The 17,610-nt window shown below is 47.5% G+C and overlaps 1 protein-coding gene across 2 annotated transcripts in view; it reads right to left on the bottom strand.

Moving 5' to 3' along the window:
- Positions 1–232: 232 nt before the first annotated feature.
- The window catches only part of MYOCD (myocardin), a 108,494-nt gene continuing 91,116 nt past the window's right edge, over positions 233–17,610 (bottom strand). For both annotated transcript variants that reach the window (XM_049638086.1, XM_049638087.1), the window contains 5 exons: positions 12,570–13,454; positions 10,481–10,624; positions 7,861–7,989; positions 4,294–4,351; positions 233–1,808 (listed from right to left, as the gene is read on the bottom strand). In XM_049638086.1, coding sequence (XP_049494043.1) covers positions 1,255–1,808; positions 4,294–4,351; positions 7,861–7,989; positions 10,481–10,624; positions 12,570–13,454 — 1,770 coding nt within the window. In that variant the 3' untranslated portion in view covers positions 233–1,254. The remainder of the gene's footprint in view (positions 1,809–4,293; positions 4,352–7,860; positions 7,990–10,480; positions 10,625–12,569; positions 13,455–17,610) is intronic.

Raw genomic sequence — 17,610 nt, forward strand, 5'->3', positions numbered from 1 at the left:
TCCAGGAGAGCCTGGAGTTTTAGCTTTTTAAAATATGGCTTATTAGGGGTATGGCACCTTGTTAGATCTGGAGTCCTCTCCTCTCCAAGTTGGGGCAGAAAAAGAAGGAGTTTCAAAAGGGGAGCAAGAAAAGATTGGTATCTTGAAAGAAAAGTGCAGTGGGGAAGATAAGACAGGTGGGCCCCCTTCCACCCTCCAAGAAAAGTTGGACCTCCATAATTAGTCATCCGGCTATAGTAATCCATGGTGTTTATTCTGATGACACGTGAAACAGTGTTCTCTATAGCTTGTCTGAATGATCCCGCCATGGCTTCCCGAAGCTAGAGATGTTCTTCCCATGTGATCATGGGATCATCTCCAGTCTTTGAAACTAAAGGGGGGTTGTGTTGGGGAATGTTCCATATGGCAGGGGGTTTTGGTTTTTGTTTGCTTTCAGGTTCTTGGCTGTTTTGTGGTGCTTATCATCACAGAGACAGCAGGAGTGATTGGGCTACTGGTTGAGAAAGAGGGAAATTCTGGGTGGACCAAACATAGGTTCATTGTTATCAGTGGCCACATGGAATCCTGGGTCCAGAATTGGAACCACCCCAGTGGGGCAGCTTTGTGGCCAAGAGACACTGAGTTGATTCCACTTCCTTGGGAATGGGTTGGCTCTGTCCCTCTATTCTATCTCCAGCACCCAACTGAAGTCGGGCCTGACTTCTATTTGGAAAGACAGGGAAGGGGGTGCTGAAACACAGCCTCCACCACCGAGTGAATCTTCCAGAAACTTTGATGGTTATGCTATACTCCCTGTACTCCAAAAGAGCTACATTTCCTTTCCACAGTATAAATTCACGAGAAAAGCATACGAAGCGTGATCACGCCCAAACAATGCCTGAGAAAAATTATGGGCTACAAAAACACTGGTGTTTGAAAAGGCAGTGAAAGAATTTTAGGGTTTTTTTTTTTTTTTTTTTGGCATTCTTGATCTCAGAAATCACATATCTGAGTGCACAGCTGAAATCATGAACAGTTACTGCACGTTGGTAAATATTACATTTTACATAGATCTAAAGACTCCTATTTGCTCTCGTTGACTGTCACAGAAGTCTCCATCGTGTCTTTTCAATTTTCTCCTTCTCCCCTCCTCCTCCTCCTCCTTCTCCTCGCCTACCTCTTCCTCCTTTTGGATGATAGGAGCGTTTTTGGTTGTGTGATTTCCCCCATGGCATCCCCATGGGTCTGCCTAAGCACCTCTTCAACAGACATTATCTACCACTGCTGTAAATGAAGGTCCATGGGGGAATTCAAATTGAGATCCGTGACGTCCAAGAAATCAATGTTAAAGATGCTGGGGCCGCTGGGGCCCAGGGAGCTGAAGCTTGGTGTAGAACTGGGTGGAGTAAGGTCCAGCCACTCCATGGTTTCCCAAGGAGATTCGGTGAAGCTTAGCCGCAGCCCACTGCTGTCTGCAGAGGAAGGTGAAAACTGAGTCTGCATCGGGGAGAGGGGGCCTGGCAAGATCTCGTGCGCGCTGAAGAGGTCTTCTGCTGCCTTCCCGGAGAATCCATCCATTATCCCGTCAAAAGGAGGCTCTTCGTGCCCGATTTTTAGAAGGGCCACATCGCTCACCTTCCCCAAGGGGCTCTGGGAATTTAATAAGACTTCAAGGTGCTCATCACTGTCGGTACCATAGTGATCGAAGGAGAGTTGGCCTCCTGAAGATGAGGGTTTGGAGAGGGCGGCGTTAGGGCTTCGGGAAGACCCGGCTATCTTGGGGACTTTTTGAAGACATGAATGATCCTCCCTAGCATCAGCTGGCATTTCTGTTGGCAAAACACAATGGGGATTGTTACACTACTACCAATGGAGATGTTACACAGCGGGGATCTTTATTTTTATTAAAAAAATTTTTTTTCAATGCTTGTTTACTTTTTTTTTTTAATGCTTATTTATTTTTGAGAGACAGAACGTGAGTCGGGGAGGAGCAGAGAGAGAGGGAGACACAGAATCCAAAGCAGGCTCCATCCAGGCTCTGAGCTGTCAGCACAGAGCCGGACACAGGGCTCGAACCCACGAACTGTGAGATCATGACCCGAGCTGAAGTCAGACGCTCAACTGACTGAGCCACCCAGGTGCCCCAACGTTTGTTTACTTTTAAGAGACAGAGCATGAGCAGGGGAGGGGCAGAGAGAGAGAGGGAGACACAGACTCCAAAGTAGGCTCCAGGCTCCGAGCTGTCAGCACAAAGCCTGACAAGGGGCTCAAACCCATGAACCGTGAGATCATGACCTGAGCCGAAGTTGGATGCTTAATTGACTGTGCCACCCAGGTGCCCTGACAGTGTGTGTTTTAGATTTGGAGGTACAAAGTCAAGAGTGGGGTCGAGGGCCATCTCTAGCTTTTTGACCTGTTTTGACCCGTTGGCCCCAAGATAAATATTAAGGAAGGAACAGGTCCTGGTGATTAAGATAATCAACTTATTTTAGGTCACATAGAAGGACTCCATCTTGGTTTTAAGAGCTGGATAGACTTAAAGTACTTTTTATTTTATTTTTTAGAGAGAATGTGCAACGGGGTGGGGGCACAGAGGGAGAGAGAGAATCTCAAACAGGCTCCATGATCAACTTGGAAGCCTGACACAGGGCTCGATCCCACGATCATGACCTGAGCCAAAATCAAGAGTTGGATGCTCAACCGACTGAGCCACCCAGGTGCCCCTAAAGTACCTTTAAAAAAAATTATTTTTTAATGTTTATTCATCCTTGAGAGAGAGAGAGGCAAGCACGAGTGGGGGAGGGGCAGAGAGACAGGGAGACACAGAATCCGAAGCAGGCTCCACGAACCATAAGATCATGACCTAAACCGAAGTCGGATGCTTAACCGACTGAGCCACTCAGGCGCCCCATATATGCTCAATCCCCTTGCCCCATATTCCCTTGGCAAAACTCCACACCTGAATGAATCTTCGTTGCAAGAGAAAAATGACACAACAGAGCTGGCTGGTCTCATTTTAGATTCAAGGTGACCAGCCTACAGCTGGCACTCAATACAGCGTAACAATCCCACTGTGTTTCTCTAGGAAACTCCATTCATTTGTGATTGATTCATGATTGTTCTTCTGTGCTTCAATCTCCCGTGCTCCCCTCCTGCACCCTCACCTTTGTTGACTGGGCCATACACTTCATTAAAAATATAAGGGTGGGGGCACCTGGGTGGTTCAATCAATTAAACGTCTGACTCTGGCTCACGGTCTCATGGTTTGTGGGTTCGAGCCCCGTGTCAGGCTCTGTGATGACAGTGCAGAGCCTGCTTGATATTCTCTCTTTCCTGCTCTCTCTGCTCTCCCCCAAAATAAATAAATAAAAGAAATATGGGGGGGGGTGTCTGATAGTCCCTCTTATCTTTCCATCACAAAAGTTATAAAGATACAGACTCCTGTGACCATCTGTTCCTTCTTACTCTTGCTACACACAATGGAGAAACTGCCTGTTCACTCTCCTGTTTTCCATCTCCCTTACCAGACTGCGAGCTCCATAAAGGTAGTCTTTGTCTGGTGCAGCATTGAGCCAGTAAATGCCTGCCTACTCCTTCTCAGAAACTTTATTATTTTTTTATGGTTATTTTGAGAGAGAGAGAGAGCATGCATGCATGCATGTGAGAAGGGGAGGGGCAGAGAGAGAAGGAGAAACAGAATTCCAAGAATCCTAAGAATCCACGCTGAGCCTGGAGTCCGATGAGGGGCTCAATCTCATGACCAACCATGAAGTCATGACCTGAACCGAAATCAAGAGTCAGACGCCTAACCGACTGAGCCACCCAGGCGCCCCCATTTTTAAAAGCTAATAAATGAATCACTGCAAAGGAGCCCAAAAGAACACGTTGATCATTTTTTTTTTTTTTTGGTGTTGTTGCAAGCGTGCATGATGTCTGCACCTGAACAGACCATCCAGTGGGAGATCGCTGATTGAATTTCATTTCGAGGACGTGGCACAAAACTTGCTTTATCTGCTCTCTTGTTATAGGGAGACTGGGATTAGAAGAGCCAAGAGAAATGGAGTCACAAGGCAAAACACTTAGGGAAGTGGGGTAAATAGGGTCAAATGATTGGTGAGCAAGTTCTTTGGGCAGGGGGACAAATCATCCATTGTGCCTTCTTTCCTCCACTCCAGCGTGGACTGAGAGCTCCCACGCAGTGATATTCTACCCATCCATGGCTTTTGGTGAGCATCTGACCTTGGTCCTGAGGGTCCACTGTCTAGAGCACATGCAGGTACCGGGCGTTCCAATGGGCAAGACGGGCAGTCTTACCTCCACTTTCAATGAGGACATCCAGGAGATCATCTATCTGCTGACTCCGAGTCACTTGCTGTTGCAAATTAAGCAGAAGAGAACGGAGAGGTTAGACGGTTGGCTCCCTCTTCTGTGGGAAACCATTAGGAACAGGACTACAGGTTTTTGAACTAGGTTTGGTTAGGGTATTTTTTTCCCCCTCAAATTGTGATAAAAATACACACAACACAAAATTTACCATCTTCATCGTTTTTTCAAGCAGACAGTCCAGTGACATTGCCTACCTTACAGACACATTATTTATTTATTTCCTTTATTTATTTTTGAGAGAAAGAGACAGAGCATGAGTGGTGGAGGGGCAGAGAGAGAGAGAGAGAGAGAGAGAGAGAGAGAGAGAGAGAGAGAAAGAAAGAATCTGAAACAGGCTCCAGGCTCTGAGCTGTCAGCACAGAGCATGACGCGGGGCTTGAACTCACAAACTGCGAGATCACGACCTGAGCCAAAGTCAGACGCTTAACCAACCAAGCCACCCAGGTGCCTCTACAGTCACGTTATTGTGCCACCTTCACCCCCATCCATCTCTAGAACTTTTCATCTTCCCAAACTGAAACTGTCCCCATTCAGCACGAACTCCCCATTCTCTTCCCCATAGCCCCTGACAACTTCGGTTCTGCATCCTGTGCCTAGGAATCTCACAACTCTAGATCCCTCTTATAAGTGGATTCACACAGTATATTTCCTTTGGTTACTGGTTTACTTCGCTGAGCATAATGTCCTCTGGGCTCATCCATGTTGCAATACCTGTCAGAATCCCTTTCCTTGTTAGGCCTGACTAGCATTAATTGTGTGTGTTCACTGCATTTTGGATAACCATTCATCTGTCAGCAGACTAACGGGATGCTTCCACCATTTGTGAATGAAGCGGCCATGAGCAAGATGGTAACCGACTGTGCGACTGAAGCTCAAGGTTAATTTCAGACAGGAAAAGGACTGAATGAAACAATTTACTACAACAAGAGAAGGGGACAAGAAGGCAGAGGGCTCCCAGCAGCATCCCTCAGAGCGTGTCCGGTCCTTTGAGAGGCCTCCGTTCCAGGAGCGAGGCATCTTTTTTTAAAAAAATTTTTTTTTCAACGTTTTTTAATTTATTTTTGGGACAGAGAGAGACATAGCATGAACGGGGGAGGGGCAGAGAGAGAGGGAGACACAGAATCGGAAACAGGCTCCAGGCTCCGAGCCATCAGCCCAGAGCCTGACGCGGGGCTCAAACTCACGGACCGTGAGATCGTGACCTGGCTGAAGTCGGACGCTTAACCGACTGCGCCACCCAGGCGCCCCCAGGAGCGAGGCATCTTAATCCACAGATAGTATACCCGTTTTTGGCCACTCTGAAGTGACTTGGATTTGCTCCCTGTTTGGGTGCTGTGGTTGTGGCCCAAGAACGTGGCTCATACTTTCCTAGGGCATCATCACAATAGCTTGTGGAACCCATTGACACATGTAGTGTCCACACCCCTTCCCTATGGTTCATCTGAATGATTCGGTAGAGTCTTGTTGATGGAAGTCCACTTTGCTTGACCATTTTCTTTTCTCTGGAAGCCATAAAGGATCAGTTGGTGCTGACAGATACCAGGGGTAGGAAATGGGGGGAAGAGAGACACGTACGTATCCCACTCCCCTGAGAGCCCACTCTGAAATAAACAGAGGCATCAGTAATCAACACGGATGGGAGCCCTGCTCAAAGAATGAATCGTTTGCCAGTCCAGGAGGCATGAGGTGTCCACAGGGTCTGACAGGTAATGTAAAAGAGCCCAATATAGAACAAGAAAGAAGGGATAAAATGCAGGAACCATGCTGTGGTTCAAAGACGCAGTGGATACTTTGTTTCAGGCGACTGTCCTCTGGCAGAAACGTGGCTCCACCATTGTTAGATCCTCTCATTTTTCCGAAGTGAGAAAGCCCACTTTTTGCATAAAATCTCCTGACATTTAAAAATACTCTTGCAGCCAAGTGAGACTCAACTACAAGCCGATTTGGCTCTGTGGGACACCAGCATGCGGCAGCTGACGTAGACCGTCCTTCCTAGGTTGGGCACATACAAAGGGCCATCTGATACTTCATCCAGGCTCAAACCATTTGAAATGTGAGATCATTTAGTGCTTTTCTCTCTCTCTCTCTCTGTCTCTTTCTCTTTTGGTTTTTACTTTTTATTTGGAAAATTTCCCAACATAAATGATGGTAGAGTATACAACAGTCATCAATACTTTGCCAAGATCATTGGATTTTGAAACTAAGAAGAAACTCACAAAGTATCAGGCTGGCAACTGCTCCCAAATATTTGAGTAGCTATCCTGTTCCTAGAAAATGTAGTCGGTGATACACTATAGAGAACCCTTAGAAAGTAGATAGGGACCCTATTTCACATAAGGGAAGTTGAGAACTTGTCCAACCTTAGTGGCAGTGACAGATGGCTGTTGGCAGTACCAAGTCCAGGCACCTGGCGTTGGTACTAAGCCCAGTCCAGCCTCTTCTCTGTCAGCCTTCTATATACAGTCAAACCTTGGTTTGCGAGCACAATTTGTTCTGGAAACATGCTTGTCATCCAAAGCACTTGTAATATCAAAGCGAATTTCCCCACAAGAAATGATGGAAACTCAGACGATTTGTCCCACAACCCAAAAATATTCATGTAAAAATGGTTACAATACTGTAATATAATACAAAATAATAAAGAGAATATAAAATATAAAGGAAAATAAACAAATTCACCTGCACTTACTTTCAAAACCCTCGTGGCTGGTGTGAGGGAGACGAGAGAGAGGAGGGTTACTGCGTAGGACGACTTTCACTATCACTAACGGAAGTTGACCACAGTACAGTATTAATAAACTCTTGTCTTATACTGTATTTAGTGTAATTGGCCATAAGGCAGCAGAGGAAAGGGTCTCTATCTGCAGGCAGCCTGACCTAGAATGGAGCACAGCATTCCTAGGCTCGCTCTTGGATGGAAAAGCAAAGGACTGTCCATAGGTGCCTCAAAGTGACAAAAAATACATTAATGCCAGTTGTGGGCACCTTCCAACGTTCTGGAAAATCACTTTCTGCCAAACACTGTGAACTGAGACAAAGCATCCGAGCATGGGAGATGATCACCCACAATCCTGCAGAGAGAGAGAGAGACAGAGACAGAGACAGGGAGAGAGAGAGAGAGAGAGAGAGAGAGAGAGAGAGACAGAGAGAGACAGAGAGAGAGAGAGAGAAGAACCATTGGCTCAGTTGTGATCATGTGACGTTCAGGGTCACATACTACTCGTATTGCAAGACATGGCTCGTTTATCAAGTTAAAATTTATTAGCCATGTTTGCTCGTCTTATGGAACACTCGCACAGCAAGTTACTTGCAATCCAAGGTTTTACTGTACATGCACTACCTTTCTACAAGTAGCATCTAGAAACTCTGCCCATCCTGGTAGGGGGGCACCAATGCACTCAATGTCGGCACCTAAGACTGCCCGAAGTTGAATAATGAGAAACAACACCCATTTAGGCAACCTGTTTCTCTACAGAGAACAAAACTTGTAGTTACCTGCTTTACTGCATCTTCGTATGACGGAGGCTGTGTTATCTCTGGAACTGCTGATGTTGGCTTGGAAAAAGGAGGGGAAGGAATTGAAAACTTTGGCCCTGTCTTGTCAGAAGAGTGCAGACCAGCCATCTGTGGGAGTACGATGCAGAAAAAGATAAGTCAACTCAAGGGTCAGAGATGGGACTGCTTCGTGCTTTCAACAATAGCCAAATTAAGGAAAGAGCCTAAATGTCCATCAACTGACGAACGGATAAAGAAGATGTGGTTTCTATATACAATGGAATATTACTCGGTGATGAGAAAGAATGAAATCCTGCCATTTGCAGCAACGTGGATGGAACTGGAGGGTATTAGGCTGAGTGAAATAAGTCAGTCAGAGGAAGATACTGTGTGTTTTCACTCATGTGTGGAACTTGAGAAACTTAACAGAAGACCATGGGGGAAGGGAAGGAGGGAAAAATAGTTACAGGAGAGAGGGAGGCAAACCATAAGAGACTCTTAAATACAGAGAACAAACTGAGGGTTGATGGCAGGGGGAGGCAGGGGAGAGGGGAGAATGGGTGATGGGCATTGAGGAGGGCACTTGTTGGGATGAGCACTGGCTGTCGTATGTAAGCGATGAATCACGGGAATCTACCCCCCAAATCAAAAGCACACTGTCTACACTGTCTGTTAGCCAACTTGACAATAAATTCTATTAAGATAATAATAATATGAAAAAAAATACAGCTTTTAAACTTCTGAAAAAAAGAAGAAATGGGACTGCTTCTGTTTTATAAACTCCAAGCTAAATTTTGAGAAAGAATTGATTTGAGTGGAAAAAAAGAGCCAAGGCTTAGAAAACAACCCCAGTGTATTAATAGTACATATCATCGTGGACATATTTCTGGAGACATGACACGATGGGAACCTTGCAGATTCTTCTTTTCCATTTTTTTAAATGTTTATCCATTTTTGAGAGACAGAAAGACAGAGTGTAAGTGGGGAAGGGGCAGAGAGAGAAGGAGACACAGAATCTGAAGCAGGCTCCAGGCTCTGAGCTGTCAGAACAGAGCCCAATGTGGGGCTTGAACCCACAAACTGTGAGATCATGACCTGAGCCTTGATCTTAGTCGGAGGCTTAACTGAGTCACCCAGGAGCCCAACAGATTCTTTTCCCCCTCTAGAGTGAACCACCTTTGGTTAGGAGCAAAGGAAATAAAGTAAGAGTCCAGTCCAACAGGAAGAAGTCACCCAGGAATTCCCAGAGTACTTTACCCCCTCAGGACATTTCATTCCTAACTGGTGCATTTGCAGAGAGGTGGAGACATTGTTGGGGTAGCTCTTCAGGGACCAGCCTTGTGTACTGTGGGCTCCATGTTCTATGCAGTGCCTGGGCCATTTCAGGGTCTCTGTCTCCAAAGGACGCCCTGTCCATACTTGTGGCAGGTAGCACTTCTGTATGGTGGCCATCTTGTTGGCCTCCTTATTACCTCTTCCTTAGTCCTTGGGACTTCCCATATCCTGGCTCTCTCACATCCCTGATTTCCACCTGCTGGTATGTACCACCTCTGCCTTTTTCCACCGAGAGACTGCACTGTGATTCGAATTCTCTGCACCTTTCTAGACCTTTCCACAGATCCACATACCTTCCTCTTTCTCAAGCACTGTTTTCCCGCATGCCTCTATGCCAATCTTCAACTCCATGGAAACTGATTTGTCTGCCATGCATGTTGTTTCACAAACATACCGTGCTCATTTTAGTCCTCATGATTTCTAGAATGACCCCAGGAAATGGTTCCCTGGAACACCCTAATTTATATCTGTACATCCATTTCACTCTCTTCCAAGTGGATTTGTTTTTATCGAAATGTCGTTTATGTCTGCCTTTTGTGAAATTTTTATTTTATTATAATTTGTTTTTAATTTTTAAATGTTTATTTTTGAGAGGAGGGGGGAGGGGCAGAGAGAGGGAGACACGGAATTGGAAGCAAGCTCCAGGCTCCGAGCTGTCAGCACAGAGCCTGACACGGGGCTCCAACTCACTGACGGTGAGATCATGACCTGAGCCGAAGTCGGACATTTAACCAACTGAGCCACCCAGGAGTTCCTCTATTATTTTTTTTTTTAATGTTTTATTTAGTTTTGAGAGAGGGGAAAGCATGTGGCAGGGAGGGGCAGAGAGAGAGGGGGACAGAGGATCTGAAGCAGGCTCCATGCTGACAGCAGAGAGCCCAATATGGGGCTTGACCTGACAAACTGTGAGATCATGACCTGAGCCGAAGTTGGAGGCTTAACCAATGGAGTCAACCAGGCACCCCCACCCCAATTTTTTTAGATATTAAAATTTTTTTTTAATTGAGAGAGAGAGAGAGAGAGAGAGACAGAGAGAACGCACAAGTAGGGAGAAGGGAAAAGAGAGAGAGAGAATCCCAGGCCCCATGCCCAGTGTGGAGCCCGACCTTACAGAGCCTGGGTTCTATCTCACAGTCGTGAGACCATGACCTGAGCGGAAATGAAGAGTTAGATGCTTAACTCACTGAGCCACCCCATTTATTTCTGCCTTTGAGCCTCATCATTTGGAGGACGAGTCCACAGAAGAGGGAAGAGGCAAAGTTTAGACCTTTGTCCAGGTGCCTACCTTTTGCTGGACACCTGGGCTTTTGGGACAAGGATTGCCCCCAGCGCCATGATTGCTGTCTGCTTGGGTTCCAGAGAAAGGGGGGTGGAGGCTGGAAGGCTGGGGAGAGAAGCTTGGAGGATGGCCCTCATGTGCCCCTGAGTTCTGAAAGGAAGAAGCAATGAGTTCATTGGTCACCAGCAGCATACTGGACAACATTTGCTGAGACTCCTGGTCCCTGCCCTGGTGTTTTAGCTTTTCAAACCTCCCTTAATCCCACGATCAATGTCTCAATTCTGGCTTTGTGCACATCACCTCCTGCTCAAAAACTTTCCATGCCTCCCCTGCATCCACCGTGTAGGGTCTCCACCCGAAACCAGGTCAGGTACTATTTCTTTCTGCCTGTATTCCAGTAACTGCCACGGACTTCCCTCTGTGTGCCCTGTGCATGGTACCTCCCTACCTTTTCCTACATGGAATGTTCTTTTCCCAACTTTCCTTTTTCGTTTAAAAAATTTTTTTAAAGTATTCATTCTCAAAAATGATTTTTTGAGAAAGAGAGAGACAGAGCGTGAGTGGCAGAGAAAGAGAGAGACACAGAATCCAAAGCAAGCTTCAGGCTCTGAGCTGTCAGCACAGAGCGCAATGCAGGGCTCGAACCCACAGACCATGAGATCGTGACCTGAGCCAAAGTTGGACGCTTAACCGACTGAGCCACCCAGGCGCCCCCAACTTTCCTTTTTTAAGTCTACACTTCTCATTGAGTCCAACCCCTTTGCAAAAACCTTCCTGGACCTTTCTAGCCCTTCGTGACCAACCCACTTCCCCCTGCCTTCCCCAGTGCTTTGTGCAGCATTTAACTGCCATAAGCCCAGATCAGCCATGTTATTCTATATTGTTCTTTATCTTTTTATCATGTAATATCGTGTAACTGTTCATATCCTCAAAGAGTGCTTTGTAAACTGTGGCAAAGAAAGGAAAAGGAATTAGAGCGCATGAGGTCATGGTGAAAATTAACGAGATTACTCAGACGCATGCTTGTTAACACTGGTCACCAATGTGAGTCTTCTTCCTATTTTCTTTCTCACCGATTTCAGAACTTTTGATGATGTAAGTTTCTTTCTCAGGTAGACTTCGGTAGACTTCCCCAATAATTCGTTAGCTTCACGGACAAGGAAAGTCTCTGATGATCACCTTGGTCTAGTCTTTGAACTATTTCCTCCCGTAAGCTGTCTCTACAACTGCGTCTCATTCCGCTTTGGCCACACGGGCCTTCCTTCCGATTCTTGAACATTCCACGCATTCCCCCACCTCACGGCCCTTAGGCTTGCTGTCTTTCCTTTGCCTGTAACACCTTCACCCCAAATATTCACAAGGCTTTCTCCCTTACCTCCTTCAAAGATTTGCTCGAATGGTCCTGGACCTTTGACTTAAAGTTGCAAATCTGCAAATGTCCCACCATCCCAGCCTCCTTTTTCTCCACCTGATGTATCCTGTTCTACTATGTTGTATAGTTTACCGGTTTATTTTATTTACTGTCTGTCTTCCCACGAGAGCAGGGATTTTTGTTTGGCTAGTTCAGACCAGAGACAGACCAGAACAGGGGCTGCAACATGCTAGGTGGTCAGTAGCTATTTGCCCTATGCAAGCCAATACATGCAACGAATAGTAAGGTCTGGTAGCTCCCCCGCTTTGGCTCTCTCGATGAATTGATTTGGCCCCCGCTAAGGCTCTATGCCAAGGAATCCTGACAACGGGGGTTGTGGCAATCTGGCCCACCACCTGCGTTTGTGAATAAAGTTTTATTGGAACACAGCCACATGCACTCACTTGCAGATGTCTGAGTTCATGCAACAAGGGTCCCGTTGAGACCAACATGGCCCAGAAAAGCCAAAACACTCGTTATCTAGCCCTCCAGAAGGCAATTTTGCCAACCTCCATTTCAGAGAAGGGAGTCCGGTCCACCGTGAAGGCTTGGGGACGGCGGCAGAGTCCAGAAGTTGCTTTTGGTCAACCCTTCCCACCGAAACTTGCAAAGTCAGCTTTTTAGCCTTGCCAAGCCACACCCCACTTGCAGAAAGCTGGGTGCACCGGGCCCAGGCGTTCTTACCTGTGCCGCGCATGCCTGGCTGCCCACAGGTGAGGAGACCCTGTGACCCTCTCCTTGCGTGCCCCCCGACGAAGAGGGAAGGAAGTAATGGCTGTTGGGGGACGGGGGCAAGCTGATGTGCTGGGGGCTTTGGACGGCCCCCAGCGGGGAGTGCTGAGGGGAGCACTGGGGGCTGAGAAACGTGGAGGGGAGGGCGTCGGGGCGGCCCGGGGCCTCGGAGGCGCAGGGAGCAGGGCCCGGTCTCTTCCCAGGTCTCGGCTGGGGCGCAAATGGACAGCTGGGGACGGCGTCCTCCTGCTTGATGGGCACGGCCAGGAAGGGGGGCGGCCTCTCGGGCCCGAGGCCCCTCTTCTGCTTCTGCAGCTGCATTCGCAACTGCTCTACGTGCCGCTGCTCCTGCTGTAGCTTCCAGGTGAGCTCGTTGATCACCTTCTGCTTCTCCACCAGCATCTTGTCCTTCTCCGAGTCCGGCGCGTCCAGCTCGGGGGCCGGGGGCCCCGCGCCCAGGCCGCCCAGTGGGCTCTCCTCGGCGCACGCGGGGGCCGGGGACGGGTGCAGGCAGAGGGACGGGGACGCGTCGTTGAAGGTGTCCGGCAGGGACCCCGCGGCCGACAGGTCGGAGGAGGCGGGCGAGATTGGGGGGCTTGAGCTGGTGCTGCCGAAGTGGTACAAGCCGTTGGGTAAGGCGCTGGCGGGCGGGGAGGGCTGGTAGCCGGGCAGCGCGCTGCTGGGCGTCACGGGGAAGGTGACCGTCGTGATGTCACCGAAGCTGGGCACAGGGGTCCCCGAACAGTCCTGGAAGGGCCGCAGCCGGTCCATGAGCGCCGTCTTGGTCCCAGACACCGGCAGGCCCCGGAGGCGAAGCTGCTGTCTCAACTCGGACACCTGCAGGGAGACCAGGGCGTGGTGAGTGAGCTGTTGAGGGACAGTGACTTATTTATTTTTAATTTCTTATTACATTAGGTTTTGTTTTGAAAAGATTTTTTAACGTTTTATTTATTTTCAAGAGAGACAGAGACAGAATGCGAGCGGGGGAGGCGGAGAGAGAGGGAGACACGGAATCCGAAGCAGGCTGCAGGCTCTGAGCCATCAGCACAGAGCCCGATGCAGGGCTGGAACTCACGAACTGTGAGATCGTGAGCTGAGCCGAAGTCGGAGGCTTAACCTTCGGAGCCACCCAGGCGCCCCTTATTACATTAGCTTTAAATTAGCATCCCAGAATGCTCGAAATGCAGAGCTCACATGAACCATAGGGGTCACCTACTCTATTAGCCTCCAAGCCCTAGCCTGGTCCTTGTCCCCATTTTGTAGATGAGAAAACTGATCTCTGCCTGGGTTTGGCCATCAGCCGGCAACCCATCATCCCAAAGCAGGTGGAGACTCCTGGTCTTCCGCTCCTAGGTGAGTGCACTCTCCCTACCAGGCTCTCTCTGTCCCTAGTGCTCCAACCCGAGCACGTGCCCGAACCACTGGTCCTCAGACTACAGCACAGACACCCCGGCCCCAGCCTTGAGTTTCTGCTTCAGTGGCGCTGGGGTGGGGGTGAAGGGCTGAGAATGTGTATTTTTTTAATTAATTACTTTTTACTTTTATATTTTTAAGTTATTTATTTTGAGGTGGGGGAGGGGCAGAGAGAGAAGGAAAGAGAGACAGAATCCCAAGCAGGCTCCCAACTGCCAGCACTGAGTCCAATGGGGGCTCGAACTCACCAGTTGTGAGATCATGAGTCAAGTCAAGAGTCTGATGCTTAACCAACTAACCCACCCTCAGGCGCCCCTGCATTTTTTTTTTTTTTTAAGTAGGCTCCACTCCCAGTGAGGGACCCATTTCGGGGCTGGGACTCATGACCCTGAGATCAAGACCTGAGCTGAGATCAAGAGTCAGAAGCCTAACTGGCTGAGCCACACGGGTGCCCCGAGAATGTGCATTTAAAAATTTTTTTTTAAACATTTATTTATTATTGAGAGACAGAGCGTGAACAGGGGAGGGGCGGAGAGAGAGGGAGACACAGAATCCCAAGCAGGCTCCAGGCTCCGAGCTGTCAGCACAGAGCCAGACGTGGGGCTCGAACTCACAAACTGTGAGGTCATGACCTGAGCTGAAGTTGGACACTTAACCAGCTGAGCCACCCAGGCACCCCGAGAATGTGCATTTTTAACGGGTTCCCAGGGGATGCTGATATCACTGGTCCTTGGACCAGTTTTTGAGATCCATGGTTCTACATGAACACTTTTGTCCTAATTTTAGTAACTGGCTGGATATACTGAGACAGAGAGTATGTACGGAGAAAAGAACATAGATTCAAATCCTGACCTTGCCTCTTACCAGCTCAGTGATCACTCCGTGCCTTGGTTCCCTTTCTATAAAATGGAGAGAATCATACCTTATGTGGTTTTGTGAGGCTTAAAGTGGCTGAAAATTTGTAAAGTGCTTGGAATAGTGTCTCACAAATGGTAACTGTGGTGTAAGCGTTTGCTATTATTATTATGTGGATTCACATCTAATTATTTCATCCTTGCATTTTTTATAATGTTCATAAATTATAAACTACAGATACTTAAAAATACAGGAACTAAATTAATGACAGTGCCTACAAATGATGGAATGTCTAAATCCCTTAAGACTGATACTATATGTATTTGTTGACATACAATAATGAATAATTGTTTATGGTATATTATTAAGTGAAAAATAGTGCGAATTGCTGGATGAGAGAGAGAGACAGACAGACAGACAGACAGAGTGTGAGTGGGGGAGGGGCAGAAAGAGAGGGAGACACAGAATCCGAAGCAGGCTCCAGGCTCTGAGCTGTCAGCACAGAGCCCGACGCAGGGCTTGAACCCACAAACGGTGTGATCATGACCTGAGCTGAAGTTGGACACTTAACCAGCTGAGCCACCAAGGTGCCTTTGTGTGTGTGTGCGTGTGTGTGTTTAAACTATGCTTGCAGATGAAAATATACGGCTAACGATAGCCCAAAATGTTAACAATGGTTCTCCTTATCTCTAGCCCCTAAATATTTCACATAAGATATTACTTTTGTAATTAAAACAGGAAACATTAAATATCTAAATGTTAATGCCATAAAACAGCTAGAAGACTATATAGGGAAGGGAAATACTCTTCTGATATTCTGTAGGGAAAGATCTTTTGAGCCTGAAAGCCAAGAAAGTGATCATAAAAATACTGACAGCAAAAATCAAAAACTCCAGGGCGCCTGGGTGGCTCGGTCAGTTGAGCGCCCCACTCTTGATTTCAGCTCAGGTCATGAACCCAGGGTTGTGGGATCGAGCTCCGTGTTGGGCTCTGTGTTGAGTGTGGAGCCTGCTTAAGATTCTTTCTCTTTCTCTCTCTCTCTCTCTCTCTCTCTGCTCATGCTTTCAAATTAAAACAAACAAAAACTCCTATAAGTCAAAAACACCAAAAAGAAAATGCAAACGCAGATAGCAATCTCAGACAAAAAAAATTGCAGGGCAAATAATAAAATGTCAGTAAAGCTCAATGCACCAAATGTGCTTAATAACGCCCCCCAAATAAACCAACACCCCAAAATGGGTCATGGACATTCTCCAATGCTTCACAAACAAAAGATACATTTAAAAAAAATTAATGTTTATTTATTTTTGACAGAGAGACAGAGAAAGAAAGAGAGAGAAAACATGAGTGGGGGAGGGGCAGAGAGAGAGGGAGACACAGAATCCGAAGCAGGCTCCAGGCTCCGAGCTGTCAGCACAGAGCCCGATGCAGGGCTCGAACTCATGAACCGCAAGATCATGACCTGAGCCGAAATCAGGAGTCTGATGCTTAACTGACTGAGCCACCCAGGCACCCCTCAAATAAAAATATTTTTAAAGAAAGCTCTTAAAACACCTTGCTATTCCAAATGTGGTCCTTGGACCAGCAGCACCAACAGCATCTGGGAACATGCTAGAAATGCAGAGGCTCAGATCCCCTCCCCATAACCTACTGAATCAGGACCTATATTTTATCCAGAGCCCCAGGTGACTCAGTGTGCACGTCGATGTTTGATAAATGCTGCCTTAGCGCACTGCTTCTGGCAGTAGATTGGTACACACATTCGGGATGGTTTAGTGTTGGTCTGGCTGTATTTCACGGACGTGAGACACGCAAAAAACTTCCATGCTGTTCTGCCATCTTGGCTCCTCCTCCAATTTTCTGGCACATTCAGTACAGACATCTCACAATATGAATTCTTTGGCAAGAACTTTAATATTGATATGTTGTGGTTTTTTTTTTTTTAATGTTTATTCACCTTTGAGACAGAGAGACACAGAGAGAGAGGGAGACACAGAATGTGAAGCAGGCTCCAGGCTCAGAGCTGCCTGCACAAGAGCCCGATGTGGGGCTCGAACTTACAGACCACGAGATCAGGACCTGAGCTGAAGTGGGACGCTCAACTGACTGAGCCACCCAGCCGCCCCAAGAAATATTCATATGTTTTGGTTCACGAATTCCACTCCCAGGTATTTAGCCTGGGGAGATAATCAGATAAATTAATAAATGTATGTGCAAATTACATTTTTAACAGAAAAAATTTGGAAGCAAGTTAAATGCCCAACAGAGGAATATTAACTAGGTGGTAGAATGATGTGCTGCTATTAAAAATAAAAATGAGGGGCGCCTGGGTGGCTCAAGTCGGTTGAGTGTCCAACTTCAGCTCAGGTCATGATCTCGCGGTTCGTGGGTTCGAGCCCTGCGTCGAGCTCTGTGCTGGCAGCTCAGAGCCTAGAGCCTGCTTCGGATTCTGTGTCTCCCTCTCTCTCTGTTCCTCCCCCGCTCGCACTCTGTCTCTCTGCCTCTCGAAAGTAAATAAAGATTAAAAAAATTAAATCAAAATTAAAATGTTAGTTGAAGGGGCGCCTGGGTGGCGCAGTCGGTTGAGCGTCCGACTTCAGCCAGGTCACGATCTCGCAGTCCGTGAGTTCGAGCCCCGCGTCAGGCTCTGGGCTGATGGCTCGGAGCCTGGAGCCTGTTTCCGATTCTGTGTCTCCCTCTCTCTCTGCCCCTCCCCCGTTCATGC

The sequence above is a fragment of the Panthera uncia genome, chromosome E1 (genome assembly GCF_023721935.1).
Source record: "Panthera uncia isolate 11264 chromosome E1, Puncia_PCG_1.0, whole genome shotgun sequence".
Classification (NCBI taxonomy): domain Eukaryota; kingdom Metazoa; phylum Chordata; class Mammalia; order Carnivora; family Felidae; genus Panthera; species Panthera uncia.